This window comes from Nicotiana tabacum, chromosome 3 (assembly GCF_000715075.1).
Source record: "Nicotiana tabacum cultivar K326 chromosome 3, ASM71507v2, whole genome shotgun sequence".
NCBI classification, from domain to species: domain Eukaryota; kingdom Viridiplantae; phylum Streptophyta; class Magnoliopsida; order Solanales; family Solanaceae; genus Nicotiana; species Nicotiana tabacum.
This window is the reverse complement of record NC_134082.1, coordinates 213,384,197-213,403,183: the sequence shown is the minus strand read 5'-3', so window position 1 is coordinate 213,403,183 and position 18,987 is coordinate 213,384,197. Positions and strand designations below refer to the sequence as shown.

At 35.2% G+C, this 18,987-nt stretch overlaps 1 protein-coding gene across 1 annotated transcript; it reads right to left on the bottom strand.

Moving 5' to 3' along the window:
* Positions 1 to 2,872: 2,872 nt before the first annotated feature.
* On the bottom strand, positions 2,873 to 6,177 carry LOC107831992 (uncharacterized protein At3g27210-like). The gene is made up of 3 exons (XM_016659793.2): positions 5,760 to 6,177; positions 3,872 to 3,952; positions 2,873 to 3,546 (listed from the first exon to the last, which is right to left on the bottom strand). Exons 1-3 carry the CDS (start codon positions 5,959 to 5,961, stop codon positions 3,122 to 3,124), a joined length of 708 nt encoding a protein of 235 aa, XP_016515279.1. The 5' UTR covers positions 5,962 to 6,177; the 3' UTR covers positions 2,873 to 3,121.
* Positions 6,178 to 18,987: the final 12,810 nt, after the last annotated feature.

Below are 18,987 nucleotides of genomic sequence, written 5' to 3'. Positions count from 1 at the left end.
GCGGACAATATCACACCATGTTAAGAGTATTTTTGGCTAGTTTAGTCCAACAACTGGTATCAGAGCCCAGGTTCAACAGGACGAGTATGAAGATGGCAGAGTGATAGTGTGGGGCGACATGCACACAACAAGAAGCTGGTTGCGGGCTTCGGTTGTCATAATTGGGAGTCTACATATAAGGTGTAGGGATCTTTTAATGGCGTGAGACTTTTTGGGAGCGAACAATATCACGTCATGTTAAGAGTGTAATTGGACTAGTTTAGTCCAACAACAGGTATCAGAGCCCAAGTTCAGCAGAACGAGTATGAATATGTCATCTCATTTTGTAATAACCGTTAAACGTGATTTTGTGATCTTATAGCTTTGACTAGTTCTACGTAGTTAGTCCTTGAACTGATCCATCTTTTATCTATAATGATAGTAGATTAAATATCTTCTGATTCTTCTCGCTAATTACACACAAATACCAGGCATGGCATTTTCTATTTGTTAACATTCTCTTCCAATCATCTAAGGTCATCAACTAATTCGGCATTTTTTCAGTTGAAATTGGATTATGCTAGCCAAACGACTCGCACGTGTTTCTGTAAATTACTAGAAAAGGGCATTTTTTCAGTTGAAATTGGATTATGCTAGCCCGGTGCACTAAGCTCCAGCTATATACGGGGTCCGAAGAAGGACCGGACCACAAGGGTCTATTGTACGTAGTCTTACTTTGCATTTATGTAAATTACTAGAAGACTAACAAAAAATGGTTTAAGACAGGACATTTTTGTTATGTTATCTGCATGACTTTTTTTTTTTTTTTCTTTTTTCAGTTGGAGCTTTGCACAATAACTTAGCATCAATTGCCTATTATTATACAAATAAACGACTAATTAAATGTATTTACCCGGTCTAGCTATTCCATAGATCATAGATTGCTTATTGATGATCGGCACTCTTTTGATCCTTTTTTCTTTATTTTTTCTCCCTTTGTTATATAATTACAAAAATAACTGATAGAGTATTTTTTTTCACCTTCTTTGTTTCATATTTTTATTTTTCTCCATATCAATTATCAAAAAAATAATCTATATAGTATATCTTATTTCTTTTTTTCTTTCATTTTTTTCTTTTTATTTAAAATATATGTATTACTGTAGATATTTCTAGCACATAGGATCCAAAATTATATATCACTATAATAAAATGATACATTAGTATAATAAAATGACATATTAGTATTTAATGTTATTATAAAATACTTGTCACAATATATACCAAAACTGTATATAAATATACCAAATAGGTATATTACTATTTTATGTCTTCCGACACCTTCTTCTTATATAATGAATATTATTTTCATGGAATTCCAAAAAAATTCATTTAAGAAAATATTTGCAAGGACCCAGTTGGAAAAATTTTTAAAATTAAAAATGACTTATTTATTACCGGTATAATGTTATATTATATTGTATACTATAACAATATAATGTTACTACAATCATGACTTAGCTTTGCACAATATTACCTAGATGATTCAATAAATAGCAGTCGAAGTATACTACTATTAGTATATTAATATTATACACTATTACATCATATTGTTGCAATATATTGCATATTATTATAGTATACTATTATAGTATATTGTATACTATAACAGTATATTGTTGCAATATAGCTATATATTCCTATAATATATTATATACCGTAGCGCTATATTGTTGGGTAACTGTGTTCTTCGATTTTAAGCAGAAAAATTTGATCTCAATCACCTCAAATCAGCTCTAGATGCGATCAAATTTCAGTATGAACTTCCAGAAGGTACTATAAGCAATATTTAATAACACTTACTTTGGATCAAACAAGAAAACTTCAAAATAAAAACTATATTTTAAATTCAAGAGCTTCAAGCCCAACAATGGTGGATATTCAAATACATACAAAAATTCAGATATGTAAAGCTTACTCGATGGTACTATAAACAATATTTCATAGCACCCACTTCGAATCAAACAATAAATGTTCAAAATAAAATTTTAAATTTACGAGCTTCAAGCTCAACAATGGTAGGTCTTCATACAGACACAAAAATTAGATCTGGGAAGCTTAATATACTAAGTAATCGTATGTGCTACTTAAAATAAAGAAAGACCAAATTATTTATTTATCAAATTGTAATAGCTACTAAGTAAGCTTGCAAAAATGAAGTTGGATGTTTTAATACCACTGCTTGCTGAACTTTTTTATTAGATGGAACAAAAAATATAATAACAAGAAAGAAAAAGGAAACGGAGTTAGGATTATGTTGCAATCGGCAAATGTCCGTCCATACGTCAAAGCAATCGTACCAGGAGCCATAATACATGGAATCCGTTATATATTCCAACATAATATACTGGAGTTCAAATTTTTTACATGTGAACTTCCAGCATAATATACTGATCCAGTATAATGTTAAAAGTTCATACACAAGTGCCCCATTCTCTAGTATATTATGCTGAAAGTTCATACATAGGTCACCAATTTCCAGTATATTATACGGGAACTTTCTGTGTTGCAGCACAATAGTAACTATTTTTCAATGACTTTGCAAATGCTGGCTATTTGTCAATTATCAGTCCGAAAACTGGCTAGCCCGTGCTATTTTTAAGTAAGGCGATTAGGTAAGAAATTCTTTCGGGCATGTTTTCATGAACCATGGACCACTCCACCCCCACCCACAAAACACACAAAAGAGGAGAAACATGGCATAGTTTAAATAGGTAGTTTCAAATGGAATGGTACATTTCAACAGGTCACGTCCCACCTCCAGTCCCATGGCAGCAAGAATTGCCTTCTCCAGTAGCAGCAAATGAGAAATGTCAATCAGAGAACAGAGGACTGGAAAACATATACGTATAAGGACAACGCCCAGGTTAATTAATTAACAAAGCTGTTCTCTATAGCTTTATACAGTACTTACATATAGTAGCAATATATGTTTGTGTCAATGCACACCTGATCTCATGGACTTCAAGTTTGGTTGATCACTGATGGTCAAATTGCACATCTCAAAAGTCAAAATGTTCAGAATTCCTGATGCACATGCACATACATACATAGAGAACTTATGAGAGCCAGATTGTAGTTATTAGCTGACGCTATGTGCAGGGGGACTCATACTCTTCCTCCTTTCCCTAAAGCTGCCACTTCGCAACCTGGGAAGACAACATTGTGCTGACCTCGGTGAGTTGGCCTCAGTTTTTAGCTCTCCATTGGGGGTTCTCTTGCCACTAGACACTGGGGCATAAGGTGTGCTAGATGTGGATTTGGGTGGTAGCTGTAGATCAGCAGCGAGTCCATTTTGGTTGCCTTCAGCGTATTGTTCATTGGGATTCCGGTTTCTTGAGCTTTCTTTGAAAAGCTCAAGTAGATTCTTCCTCTTATGTTTTGGAGAAGATTGCGGTAAAGAAGCAGGAGGTCTTTCTACAAAAGGGGTTCTATTACCAGCCAAAACACCTCGATGCACAGGCGTATTTCCACGTGAAGGAGTGTTTCCAAGTGATGGTGTAAAATCTGCATTTAAGTCAAGAGAAAGACGACAAGATCAGAAAATGATGACAAGCGCAGATAGGAAGTGGCTGCCACGCAACAAGAACAATCTCTTTGGTGCTGAGATTCCAATTCGTACTGAGAAGCATGTTGCTATCTTAACAATAACTATTTACTTGGTGTTGCACTTTCCTTATAACAAAAACTCATGTACTTTCAGTCATTACTAGCTATTTAACTTCAACGCAATGCATAATGGGGCTTTTTCTAGTTTACGAATTTAAAAACACAGAGAAAAAAAATGGAAGCAGAAAATGGAAAATCATCAGGTATTGAAGGTTCATCTTACCTCCCTTCACACTAAAGAAATCGTCGTCGCAATCTGACTCCAACCAAGCTTGGGAATCAAAGAAAGCCTCCTCCTTGCTACCTAAAACGAAGGAATGCCGGCTATCAGATGAGATAAAATATATCAAGAGGTTACAAATTATAGTGAAAACGCACAATAACATGATCGTTATATATCTATAAACACCCCTCGCATATAGATATTTTAAAAGCTTAGCTAGAAGCGCTCTGTTTCAGGTAATCAGTTCGAGGATACTAGAGAAACAAAAGAAGAAAATTGAAAGAAAGTGCAGACGATGTCCTTTCATCATTCAATATTCCACCACGATCCCAAAACATCACATTCAAAACAAATCCATCCATTTCAAACAAATAAGAAACCAGAATTAGCTAGGAACTTCTGTTAGCAAACTAGTAGGCATTACATCTTCACTGAAAAATTGCACAAAAATTTGATAGACAAAATCAAAACTTGTTTATAGTAGAGAGTGTTCGTATCAGACAAGTATTCAAAAACACAAGGCGATGCATTGGGATGCTTGAAAATAGTCAACGTAGGACCCCAACTAAGATAATAAACTCGCATGACTAGAAGGGAATTACATGTAAGGCCACTGGCAATATGCAACTAATATTTAGAGGACTATCCTTCAGCTACTAAACAAGAAAAAGTCTCTGAAATAAACACAATTTGACATGTTAATCTCAACAGTGAGGTTAGCACAATGATGAAATCAGACGTGCAACTCATTGTTCCTGTACCTGTTTTTTTAAATTGACGACAACCCCATCTTCATCAAGTATAAAGAATACTCTGCAATTGAATTATTCATATTAAGTTACAGGATGTTTTTGTTTTCCTTAAATTAGTTAGGTGAGGTTTTTAAGTTGTTCTACGAGAGGTTGTCTCCAGCAAAATAAAAAATAGTAGCAGTGTCATGACTACATGTGCTGCAGATGGCCCCATCAATAAAAGAATTTTGGTATTGCACAAAATTTTAACAATAACTCGTTAGTCAATCTTTCCTAATTGCAAAAAAAAAAAAAATGGACAGCTAATAACAAAAGAAAAAGGGAAAAACATACATAACTTATTAAAATTGTAATTTTAAAGCCACAAACTTTAACTGCTTTTTTATGAAAACAGTAAAATCTCGGTTTCATTAGCGACTAATTTGAAACATAATCATGAGCATCATGTCAATTAGATCGGTGTTATCAACGGTGAAAAGCTCAAAAAAGCTCTAAGGTCGGGGCTTTAACAACAACCCACAAATAAAGCGTGGGCATTAATGAAAAAACGCGCAACTGAAGTAAATGTAAAAATATGTATATATAGTCCAAGACCAATAATTATAAGCATGAATAAATGAAAAATATAATGATAAAATGAAATAACAATTGTTTAGTGTCGCCTTGTCAAAATTACACGCATTGGCAAGGAAATATATGCTTTAGAGCCTTGATGTGCTTTAGAGCCTTGATGTGACAATGAAGCGTCCGCAAAACGAGGCAAAGAGCTCAACATGTTTTGAGCCTCACTTCAGGGCTTACGCGCAAGGCTGAATCAGATTAAATAGAACACCTCTATAATTTTCTCAAACACAGAAAAACCAGCCTAACAATTATATAACAAACTTAAGAAACTAGCATAACACCAGACTTACTGAAAACTTAAAACTTGAACAAATTGTTGAGCTTAACAGGAAAAGAAGCAGTATCCCCACTTTTTTTTTTCCCACAGAAAACCCACAAAAAGAGGTTAACAGAAAGTGAATCAACGTCAAAAAACAGAACATGCTTAAAATAGAAGACCGCGCATACACCACCAAAAAAAGCCCAAAAATAATTGCAACAAAAAACGAAAGGTTAAAGCAAGAAGATCGTACCATAGTCGCTAAAACTGGTTACTGCCACAACTGGCGAACGTTGAGGTTTGAGTTGAGGATCAGGGAGTTTGATATCACCATTCTCAAGGGGTTTATCTTTGAGCGGCGATGGACTAACAAGCTTATCATTTTTAGAGGCAAAAACAAGACGGAGCTTCATCGCTGATTTTGGATCTTTATGCACTGAAGCACACGAACCCATTTTGCTAACACCAAACACCCTTTAATTCATCACCGAATACTTTTCCTGAGAAGGAAAAAAAAATACAGAGAGTGAAGTAAAAGTGAGAGAATTAGAAGGGACAAATGGGGGAGAGAAGAGCAAAGGGCGTGGTGTGGTGTGGTGTGGTGCCTTAGCGTTACGCTTTGACAATTGTTGAAAGAGCAAAATATCATATGCCAATTGTGGGGGCTTTGATTATCAAGTTCTCGTAATTTGTAATAGGAGGACTCATAAGTGTGGGTCCTACTCAAAAGGTTTGTATTATTGCAAATAAATAATTTAATTAGATTTGGCTTTTCTTACGAGTTCATAACGTGTTCCCAATGAATATATATACACATTTTATTTTTATTTTTTTGGAATCCCAGGAAAACCCACATTCGTTATAGCATTTGTCACGGTTTCTGTTATTCAGATGAATGCGCACTGGGTAAACCCATTATTATGTAATACTCCCTCCGTTTCAATTTATGTGAACCCATTTGACTGGGCACGGAGTTTAAGAAAAGAGAGAATACTTTTGAACTTGTGGTGTAAAATGAAGCACATATATTTTATGTGGCTATAAATCATTGCATAAAGGTAAATTATTTCCAAATAGGGAAAGAGGTCATTCTTTTTGGCACGGATTAAAAAGAAAATAAGTTCACATAAATTGAAACGGAGGGAGTAGCTTGCAAACCACACAGAAAATATAAAATGCACTAGTCAAGCTCTGTGCGACGGGTTAAATCGAGAAGTTTTTGAGGGAGGAGTATTTTTTTCATAAAGTGAAATAAAACAAAATAAAGAATGATTTGATATGAAAATAATAAAATAATTTTTATTAACCAATTACTGCCCATATTCAATAAAAATAGATGATTGTACTTATGGTAAGATATTATAATCATAATTCAATAAAAATAAATGAGTCCAAAAAGAATAATTAAAAAGATAGTGGGGAGAAATTGTTCAATTCGAGTAGGGCCTAAAGCTCCGTGTTTGAATTCTCTCTCAGTCCAATTAGTTCTGCTTTGACATGAACTGTAGTTGAAATCATTATTTGCAATAAGTAAGAAACTGTTTCTTTCTTGAATTTGAGTTTTCCTAAGAATATAAGAGCCACGGCAAACAACAGTGACTATTCAAAAGTCAAAACTATATCATTTTAAATTTATTTATTTAATTGTATAAAAAATAAAATAAAAATATTGGTTACCTTTTTATTTTTTTCATTATTAAATTTAGTTAAGTATTGATCAAGTGAGACATTTAAAAAAGATAAATATTTAACAAATACTATTATAATTAAAATTACTATTTTTTTCATAAAAGTGCATAAACTTAAAAAATAGAAACTATGTAATATTTATTGGATTAAAATTGTATTGTTACATAAATTATTCTTGTGATGACACTTTTATCTCTACCCCCAACTCATACTCTACGACCACCCTTATGGCCACGTAAAATGTTATGATTACCTCTTCGTACTTATCAATAGGCAAGAATGGCATAATTATTGAATGATTGACTCTAATTTTTAAGGCAAAATTCTATAGCCATGTGAAGAATCCATGCACCAACACCAAATTAATTTACATTCTATCAATCAATGCGCTTAAGTTATCTCTTTCCCGTTTCCATTTCTGAATAGGATAATTTACCTTTTCTAGTATTTAAATATATCGCCTTCTAATATAATATAGAATAAAAAAATTTAATTAAAAAAAACCCCGTTTAAGGTCTTAGAATTTTATGGAATTGACAAGAGGGGTTGCTCTGATGGTAAGCAACCCCCACTTCCAACCGAGAGATTGTGAGTTCGAGTCTCCCCAAGAGCAAGGTGGGAAGTTCTTGGAGGGAAGGATGCCGGGGTCTATTTGAAAACAGTCTCTCTACCCTAAGGTAGGGGTAAGGTCTGCGTACACACTACCCTCCCCAGACCCCACTAAGTGAAATTATACTGGGTTGTTGTTGTTGTTGTTTTAAGCTCACAGCTGTCGATGTTGCTGCAAGATTTCTTTGTAATATGAGTATTATTTTCAGCATCAGGCACAACATGGACATTAATATATTACGTTGTGTTAACGGCGTGGAGATTAAGAGAGAAAAAGAATTTAGAGACAACTGTTCTTGACCAGTTAATTAACAAAAAATCTGAAGGTTGATTTGGTCGTTTGAACATTCTTTTGGAGAAATTATTTGTAGTTTCTTTTAGAAAAAAAGGTGTGTGCTTAGCTGTAATAGTTTTGTAACTACTCTTTATAATGTTGGTTAGTATTCCCTCTTGTCTATTTTAAGTGATTTTTTGGTCTTTTCTTTGTGGTCCATAATATTTAATTTTTTCAAATATCTTCTTTTTTGCCAAAATTGTCTTTCGAGTAAAGAGTCTAGGAATTTTTGTTGTATTTTTTAATGAACAAATTAAGATTAATATGGTCAATTATATTTTTAATTAATGTTAAAGTATAATTTTTTTTAATATATATAAAAAGCCAAAAAATCACTTAAAATGGACGGAAAGAAGTAGTAAACAAAGTTTTCTAATTACACTTACTTCAAAATGTAGTATTGGAAAACTTAAAAGAAACACAAACGAATTTAAAGTTTACATTTTCAAATGAAAAATGTAAGGGAGACTCAATACATAACAATAGAATGGATATAATACATATCAATGAAATAATTCAATGGATACGTGCAAGTCAAAAGGATAGGTGCAAGCCAAACTACTTATTTGAAATTTCCTCGAAGTTTTCTTTCTCTTTCTTGTACTCCCTTCGTTTCAAATTAGATGACATATTTTTCTATTTAATCTGTTCCAAAATAAATGACATATTTCTAAAATTTGGAAATAATTTAATTTTAACTCTTCATTTTACCTAATTTACCCTTAATGAGAAGTTTTTATAACCGCATAAATATTATGACCCCACAAAATTTTTACCCATTAAGTTGTTAAGACCACAAATTTCAAAAGTTTTTTTTTCTTAAACTCCATGCCGAGTCAAACTATCTCATTTAAATTTGAAACGGAGGGAGTAATATTTTCTTGTCATAAATAATAAAAAAAATATGTGTTCTATTCGTGTAAAATATGCGTAAGATTTAGCCACTTAACACACACAATTCGAACGCGCAAAATCGAAAGTATCTAACTACCATATTCTCTCTCTAATTAATTTTAATTTCAATGGCGTGAACTTTTGGGGAAATTTTTAGTTTTTTACCTCAAGTTCTGGTCTATGCTAATGTTCCATCTTTTTCGTTTGAAATTTTAAATCCATCAACTGCTTTTTAATTTGCACGTTATCGTGAGGTTGCGCCTAGCCAACTAAAATGTGCTTACTGTTTTCTTTTTCAAAAGAAAACCACAAAAAAATGGTTGGTTCTTATTGATTAAAGAACAGTAAAAAGAACAAGGAAAATGATGAGGAACTGGACACATTAATGGTGGAGCAAGGAATCATAATAAGAAAATTCCAAAAAATTAAAAATGTCACACCTAGTATTTGAGTTCTTTGACGAAGGATACACAAATTATATTTTACCCTATTGTGCAATAAAATATTTTTGCGAAGGAGATTCAACTGACTGCAAGATACAAATTATAAAACTCTCTCTATATTATTTGTAAAATATTGTATATCGAAATTTAGCTATTAAAACTTCGAACAATAATCAAATCGATTTAATATTGTATATCTGCTAGAGGTATGCATTATTCCGATTAAACCGAAAAATCGAACCGAATCAAACTAAAGTTTTAATTTAGATTGGTTTTTCGGTTTGGTCGGATTGAGAAATTAAAATTTTAGGTTTCTTCGTTTGGTTTCAAATTTTAAACAATATATATAGTGAAAAATAAAAATAAAAATGAAACATTTAATATTTTATATAAAATATATATACCTAAATTATTATTTTTATTTAACATATATCGTTTCTTGAAGTTAGAATTTGAGTATTTTACTGCTCTATAGCTTTCTTACTTACTAGTCTCTCTTTGTATTAGGATACATAACGCCACATTATCCGTCTTTAGGGTAAATTTTTTATGAGTGATCTGAGGAAAAATTTTGGAAAACAACTTTTTGGAGTTTTTAAATTTATTTTGAAAAATTTTTAAATTCATTTTCAAGTGAAAATTAAAAAATTTATGGCCAAATATTTATTTCGAAAAAAGTAAAAAAAATTATGGCCAAACAGGCTCTTAGTTATCAACTATTCTAAAAAAAATCATTTTACTTGTCACTTTTCGCATATCAAGATAAACTAATTTTTTTTTTCTGTTTTGTCCTTAGCATTAATTACTCATTCCAAATTATTTTCTAAATTTATTAAGATTATACACCAATTAATATGGGTATCATGATAAATTATACACTTTATTTATTATTTCTTAATTAAAGGGTGTGTAAACTCAATAGTGGACAAATATAAGTAAACGGAGTGAGTAATATGCACCCCTACTATCCAAGTTATAGCATGTAATCCCTGCTCGTGCCATTTTTATTTTTATTTCTCATGTTATGGCGAACTAATTTTTCAAATTTCGAATAGCATAACGAAAGAAATTAGTCTTTTTTGTTAAAGATACGAAAAGAGAAAGGGATTGAGATACCAGCTTTATTTTCCTTTCCTAGGAAGAGCCATCATTTACGATTCATGAGGACAATAAATTATGAGCTACTATTTCAGAATCTATGTTTACACAACATAAATTAACATATTGTAGGGATAGCTAACCGAGAGAATACAGTAATATTTCATTTCTCAACGTTGACGTGTAAATTACATAACTATTTACCATGCTTATACCTACCGGCAATATTAAATTTCGCGTTCATCCTTTTTTTACCCTTTCAACTGACAGTAACTTTCAAATTTTTATTATTTTACCTTTCCTAATTAACTATCTCGTTCAGAAGCCCCAAAAAAGAGTAAAATGAGCACAGAAAATATGAAAGTTAAAAGTTTTTTTCACTAGACTTAAAATCAGTCGTCATTTTTTAGCTCAAATATATATACATATATATGTGAGTGATGATTAAACTTTAATGGTGAAGCACTGACCATATTGAGTGACTGCGCCAGTTTAAGCATCAAGCACTAAAGTCTTAAACTTTATCTTTGTGTAATCCTGGACAAAGAAAAATTATAAAACGTAAGACTTGATCACTTCCCCTACTCGAGTCTCGAGAGTTTGGTATATTTCTTTTTCACATAGTAATGATTCCTTTTTCCTTTTTGTTTTCCAAATCCAGTTTTCCTATCTTTTTGTTCCTTTCTTTTTATAACAATGTTGACTTTTCTGGAAACTAAATGGTTAAAGCACAGGGAGCTGTAGTATAATATTGACCTTTCACTATTACATATTTGTAATTTCCCTCCGTTATTTGGCTCGACAAGGTTCCCTCGATCTTGTTTGGTCCTGGAATTACGAGCTTAACGATTTAACTTCGCATATTGGTTCGATATAACCCGGACTCGAGTTCTGACCGGTGACGTCTCAGCCTCGGCCGGTCATACATTGGACGAACCCGATTTTAACCGTATACATAAAGGGAGGTTTGATCATTTGTAAAGGACACTATAATACACACAAAGAAAGTAATATACTAATCATTTCTAGTTCTTATCATTTTGTTGTTTCGTTCTAACGTTAGTTGAGGCATCTCTTGGCTCGAGGGTGATAAAACTCAAAGGCTAAGGCTATTCAATTTGCGTGGTTTGCATTTATTTTCTTATCATCAAGTTCAATATTAATCCGTCTTCTTAATTTATATCAAGTTACATCACGTATCCTTAAAATCGCGTATAAATGCAATTGTTATCCGATTTTAAGGGTAGACAGTTTGGCGCCCACCGTGGGGCTAAGGATAATAGTGATTACCTAGTACAAACATTCATAACACACACTATTTTACACTTGTTCTTTGGAGTATCTTTAATTCCAGGACTAAAATGTCGAACTCTCAGTCAGCACCCCTACACGTTGACAATGATTTCGGCCACCATGGCGAAAATGATAACATAGCACCAAGAAACGACGTACCCCCGGTAGGCTTCGATGTAGATCCAATCGATGCCAGCTCACATGTAGCCATCAACGTAAATTTAGTTATCGATCCCGAGGGCAGCATCCGTGGGGATGTTCGATTAGTCGCTCAAAGCACACATGGTAGGGAAGATGGCGGGATCAGTCTGCGGGTGATCTTCGAAATGTTACAGGATCAACAACAATGATAGCCTAGCTCCAAAACCAGAATCACCCACCGAGTAGGATCGAGCCCGAGCCATCGCAGAAAGTTGTCCACAGGCTCGAATTGATTTCAAGGAAATCGAACGAGAAAAAATCGGAGACCAATCTTGCAATCATGAAGATGCTCAAAGAACTGAAAAAACGAATTGAGTCGGGGGGAAAGAAGATCAGGCAAATGACAAGAAGACGAAAACTTACAACTCCAGGGTGGATCAAATCCCGAGGGCACCTCCGATATTGTAAAGGACACTATAATACGCACAAAGAAAGTAATATACTAATCATTTCTAGTTCTTATTGTTTTGTTGTTTCGTTCTAACGTTAGTTGAGGCATCTCTTGGCTCGAGGGTAATAAAACTCAAAGGCTAAGGCTATTCAATTTGCGTGGTTTGCATTTATTTTCTTATCATCAAGTTCAATATTAATCCGTCTTCTTAATTTATATCAAGTTACATCACGTATCCTTAAAATCGCGTATAAATTCAATTGTTATCCGATTTTAAGGGTAGACAGTTTGGCGTCTACTGTGGGGCTAAGGATAATAGTGATTACCTAGTACAAATTTTCATAACACACACTATTTTACACTTATTCTTTGGAGTATCTTTGATTCCAGGACCAAAATGTCGAACTCTCAGTCAGCACCTATACACGTTGACAATGATTTCGGCCACTACGACGAAAATGATAACATAACACCAAGGAACGGCGTACCCCCGGTTGGCCTCGGTGGAGTTCCGGATGTAGATCCAATCAATTCTAGCTCACATGTAGCCATCAACGTAAATTTAGTCGTCGATCCCGAGGGCAACATCTGTAGGGATGTTCGATAAGCCGCTCAAAGCACACATGGCAGGGAAGATGGCGGGATCAGTCTGCGGGTGATCTTCGAAATGTTACAGGATCAATAGGCAGCGATAGCCAGCTCCAAAATTAGAATCACCCACCGAGTAGGATCGAGCCCGAGCCATCACAGAAAGTTGTCCACAGGGTCGAATCGGTTTCAAGGAAATCGAACGAGAAAAAATCGGAGACCAATCTTGCAATCATGAAGATGCTCGAAGAACTGAAAAAACGAATTGAGTCGGGGGAAAAGAAGATCAGGCAAATGACAAGAAGATGAAAACTTACAACTCCAGGGTGGATCAAATCCCGAGGGCACCTCCGATATTGAAGGGTCTAGACTCCAAAAAGTTCGTGCAAAAACCTTTCCTCCCGAGTGTGGCTCCCAAGCCGATCCCCAAGAAGTTCCGCATGCTCGAGATTCCTGAATACAATGGAACGACCGATCCGAATGTGCATGTCACCTCTTACATATGTGCTATCAAAGGGAATGATCTAGAGTATGATGAGATTGAATTTGTTTTGCTAAAGAAATTCGGAGAGACCCTATCTAAGGGAGCTATGATATGGTACCACAATTTACCACCTAATTCTATTGACTCATTTGCTTTGCTTGTAGATTCTTTTGTAAAGTCACATGTCGGGGCCATCAAGGTTGAAACCAGGAAGTTGAACCTTTTCAAGGTAAGGCACAAGGACAACGGAATGCTCAGAGAATTCATGTCTCGATTTCAAATGGAACGGATGGACCTGCCACCGGTCGCTGATGATTGGGATGTTCAAGCTCTCACCCAAGGACTCAATGTTCGAAGCTCGGTGGCTTCATAGCAGTTGAAGCAGAATCTGATAGAATACACAGCTGTTACTTGGGCCGATATGCATAATTGGTACCAATCGAAGATCAGGGTCAAAGACGATCAACTTGGGGCTCCTTCCGGGTCCATTTATCCTATCAGACCTATTGATAGAATCAAGAGGGATATTGATCGAGAACCGAGGTTGAACAGAGATCAATACCAGCCATATAATGGAGATTGTAGGAGCAGCGAATCTGGGCAAAATTCTGGACGAAATGAAAAGAGAATTGATCGAGGCCAGAGCTCTCGAGGGCTCATGAGCAAGAACGGTTTTGACAGGCCTATCGGACCTAAAGAAGCACCACGATTATCAGAATACAACTTTAATGTTGATGTAGCTGCCATCGTATCTGCTATCGGACGCATCAAAGATACCAAATGGTCTCGATCTTTATGAACCGTTCCAGCCCAAAGAGATCCCAACCAAATATGCAAATATCATGGCACTCATGGCCACAGAACGGAGGATTGTCGATAGATAAGAGAAGAAGTAGCCCAGTTATTCAACAACGGGCACCTTCAGGAATTTTTGAGCGACCGAGCCAAGAATCATTTTAGAAACAAGGATTTCAATAAACAAAACGAACAAGAAGAGCATCAACACATCATTCATATAATCATCAAAGCGATGTTCCTCAAGGTCCGATGTTAAAGCACACCAAAATATCGATCACGAGGGAAAAACAGACTCGAGATTACATACAAGAAGGAACTTTATCTTTCAATGACGAGGATGCAGAAAGAATCATGCAACCCCATAATGATGTACTGGTAATATCTGTACTCATGAATAAAAGTCGACTGAAATGTGTGTTAATTGATCTAGGTAGCTCGGCCAACATCATTCGATCGAGGGTCGTAGAGCAACTCGGCCTACTGGACCAAATCATGCCTGCGGCCCGAGTGCTAAGCAGATTCAATATGGCTTGCGAAACTACTAAGGGAGAAATAACATTGCTAGTAAACGTAGCCAGAATCACCCTAGATACCAAGTTTTATGTGATCGAAGGGGACATGAGGTACAACGCCTTATTCGGGAGACCCTTACCTAAGAATATTTACATGGGGGAAGCCTCGAAAGGCATACGAGTGCGCCTTTCGTAGACGAATACCGACTGAACCGCTCCTACTATGTGGGACACCAGCTTGGATTTCTCTTCTTCTTCTTCTTCTTCTCCTTTGGACTCATCCCTTAGTCGGTGGACTGAGTCCGAGGGTAGAGCGCTGGTGTTTCCCTTGGGTTTACACGTCGGCCTCCTCTTTGGTTTTTTCTTTTCCGAGTTTGGAGAACTCAAGGCCCTTTTCCTTTTCTTCTCATCACCCTGCCTCGGAGCAAGGGACTCAAGAGGCACATCTTCATTACCGGATGGAGGCCTCATAGTAACATCTTTGGGGAGACCTACAAACGAACGCAAAACCATAAGAATTCGACAATGCAAGGAGAAAATCCAACATTATTAAATCAGAAAAGAAAACTTACCATGATTACGGGCCTCCCAACGACCCTTCGACAGCTCCCGCCATGCGTGCTCGGAATATGGTCTCTGTGACATAAGGTCCTCGACCCACTCCTTGAGTCGAGGAACTACGTCCGGCATCCAAGCCACAGTTGTACCACAAAACAGTGATAAGAAGGGAGAGAATGGGAGAAAAAATAAATAAATCTTTAAGGCGAAGTTATATTTACGCTTCATATTCTATTTCTCGAGAAATAGCATGTCCTCGGTAGGGATCAAGTTCAAGGTCTTCACTCGAACGAATTTGCCCATCTAGCCTCGGTCCTGATCCTTATCTATACTCGAGAACAGGGCCCTAGTGTCCCGTCGAGCAAGTTTGATTAATCCCCCTCGATAGATCCGGGGGTTGCACATGCGCATAAGATGATCGAGGGTAAAGAGACACCCCTCGATTTTGTTTACAAAAAAATAGAGAAGAATCACTATCCTTCAGAAGGAGGGGTGAATTTAATTGAGGGTCACCTCGTACCTCTTGCAAAAGGCGATAATGATCGGGTCTAAGGGACCCAATGTGAAGGGGTAAGTGTAAATACTCAAAAAACCCTCAACGTGGGTAGTAATTGCTTCCTCAAATGAAGGAACCACCACGTACTTATCGGTCCAGTTGCAATCATCTTTTGTCCTTGGAGAGGAGATCATTGGTGATCAAACATATATATCTCTAGACCGACTCGCATTGACCCGGTACCGAGGAAGTTTTTTCGACCTTGAAATCAGTAACGGTCGAGCACCCTCCAGGAACAAACTCTTTAGGGTGTGGTTTCGCCGCAGTCCCGTCACCGGCAGGTCGTGATAAAGAGGCGGTCTCCTTTTGTGGAACAATCTTAGAAGTTTTCGCCATTTTAAAGTAGAGATGAAGAATAGGAAATTAAGAAGTTACACTTAATGATTTGTAAAAGGTTCAACAAATCTAGGTACAAAAGTTGGAGAGTGAAGAGATTCTTGAAAAACAAGAGTAGAAGAAGCTTTGAACATAAAGTTTGAATGAATGAAAGTTGGGATATTTATAATTTGCTAATGACGGTTCAAAACCAGTAGTGGCCGGCCAACGACTGACACACATTTAATGCCTTGGAGACTGGACCAACGGGACGTTTCAGTATCCTTTTGTCGCTTATGTCATGATCTATCGAAGCAGGGTTCGGAAGTTCATATCGTTTCTCGTCATCTTCTCTCCGAAAAATGAGGGGACTATCTGTATACGGTCGAAATCGGGTTCATCCATTGTATGACCAGTCGAGGCTGAAATGTAATAGGTCAGAGCTTGAACCCGGGTTATATCGAACCAAGGCGCGATATTAAATCGTTGAGCTCGTGACTCCAAGACCGAACAAGATCGAGGGAACCTTGCCGAGCCAAATAACGGAAGGCCAAAATATCCGGGATCGGTTGGAGATCACGGCAGAATTCTCGGCACGTATCAAGGGGAGGCCGATTAATTAGCAAATCATGAGATTGGTTACCTTATATAGAATTGTATCAAGAGTATGACTCCCCTACTATATAAAAGGGAGGTTTGATCATTTATAAAGGACATTGTAATACGCACAAAGAAAGCAATATACTGATCGTTTCTAGTTCTTATCATCTTGTTGTTTCGTTCTAACGTTGGTTGAGGCATCTTTTGGCTTGCGGGTGATCAAACTCAAATGCTACGGCTGTTCAGTTTGTGTGGTTTGCATTTATTTTCTTATCATCAAGTTCAATTTTAATCTGTCTTCTTAATTTGTATCAAGTTACATCACGTATCCTTAAAACCGCGTATAAATTCAATTGTTATCCGATTTTAAGGGTAAACATATATAAATTTATGTAAGTCCAAATAATTTTGTTTGGAATTTTTCTAGTACCTAGCAGTCACGCACAACTAGAAATGTAAAAAGAAAAAAAACAACGCAAAAGACGAAATAAAAAACATAATTTAGAGAGAAAATGAATGGTTTATTAGGCATGAATTGAACCTGGGCGATTTGATTCATGACTCATGCTGATTGGAGGCAAATTAAGGGTCGGCACCTAATTAGCATGTCATATGTCATTAATCGTTTATTATTTAATTTTCATGTGTAATCAATCACTATTTTGACCATCATTATCTATTGTTATTATTCGTTGTTTTCTTCTGTATAATTCCATCACCAATTCATTACCAAATTGGCTTTTATGCTAGACAATTTCCATCAATTTCCTCGTAATAGTGATATGTGAATCATGATAATTGATATATTAAAAGAAATATACATGAATAGATAGATGGAATATAAGCACTTATTTTAAATATTCTTCGTAGATTGGCCTCGACGGATTTATCCACGAAAAAAGAAATAAAAAAGAATAAAGTTTTTGATATGATTAAAATTCTTTAGAATCACAGTCACTTACTAGGATCTCAAATACAACCAACTATAGTTTTTTTGGTAAACTATGTGGAGTAAAGTATTTTATGTTACTCAATTTTCATATTGGAAAATCAAAAGAATAGAATATATTTGCCTTTAGACATGAAAAACAAAATAAATTTTATTTACGACGTTTGGCGAGTTTGGAAGGAAAGGTCATCTAATTACTACTAGCTGTAACTAAAACAAATGTAAGGATTTTGGATTATCGAATTTTAAAAACGTAATGGTTAATTTGTTAATGTCATTATCCTGCACTTTGAAAAGGACAAAATTTAAGGCGACTAAATTGACAAATCTAATGCTAACACTTACCGTTGATGTTGACACCCACTGATTAAATAAATTATTTAGAAAGGAAATTCGATGACTTATCAGAAACTGATAATGACTATTTTGTTTTGCACGTTTTTTATTATTATCATCTGATTTCCTTGGACTTTACAGTCGGTCGCAAAATACGAGTGAAATTTAAAAATAGCTAGATTTATAAGCGGTAACTAAAAATAGTCACAATTTTAAAATTAATTAAAATTTAATCACTTTTTATGTAAAGATAAATTTAAACAAAAATACTGTTCAAAATCAAAAATATTCCAGCATAATATACTGGAGTTCCAGTATAATATGTTGGAGTTCCAACATAATATGCTGGAAGTTCATACACAGATACTCCAATCTCCAGTATATTATATTGGAACTTTTCGTGTGCTGGAGTTCCAACATATTTAAGTTCATACACAGGTGCTCCAATCTCCAGTATATTATACTGGAACTTTCCGTGTTGCGTCAATATAATGACTATTTTTCAATGACTTTTCAAACGCTAATTATTTTTTAATTAATAGTTCAAAAACTGGCTAGCCTTTGCTTTTTTTACGCAAAACCCCTTAATCTATTTTTTCTAGTTTTCAAAGAAATTTCGTGCGTTTCATTCTTAAGATTCTCAGAGAAAAAAAACATAGTTAGATAATGGCAGAATACATACTTTGCATATGAGACCAAATTCCTTTGACAAACCTCATGAACACGAAATATTTTTTACACACCAAATCTTTTTTTAAGTAAGTCTAATACATAAATTATGAACTATATATAAGTTGTGATAGTCTACATTTAAGCGTAAGGGTGGTAATTTA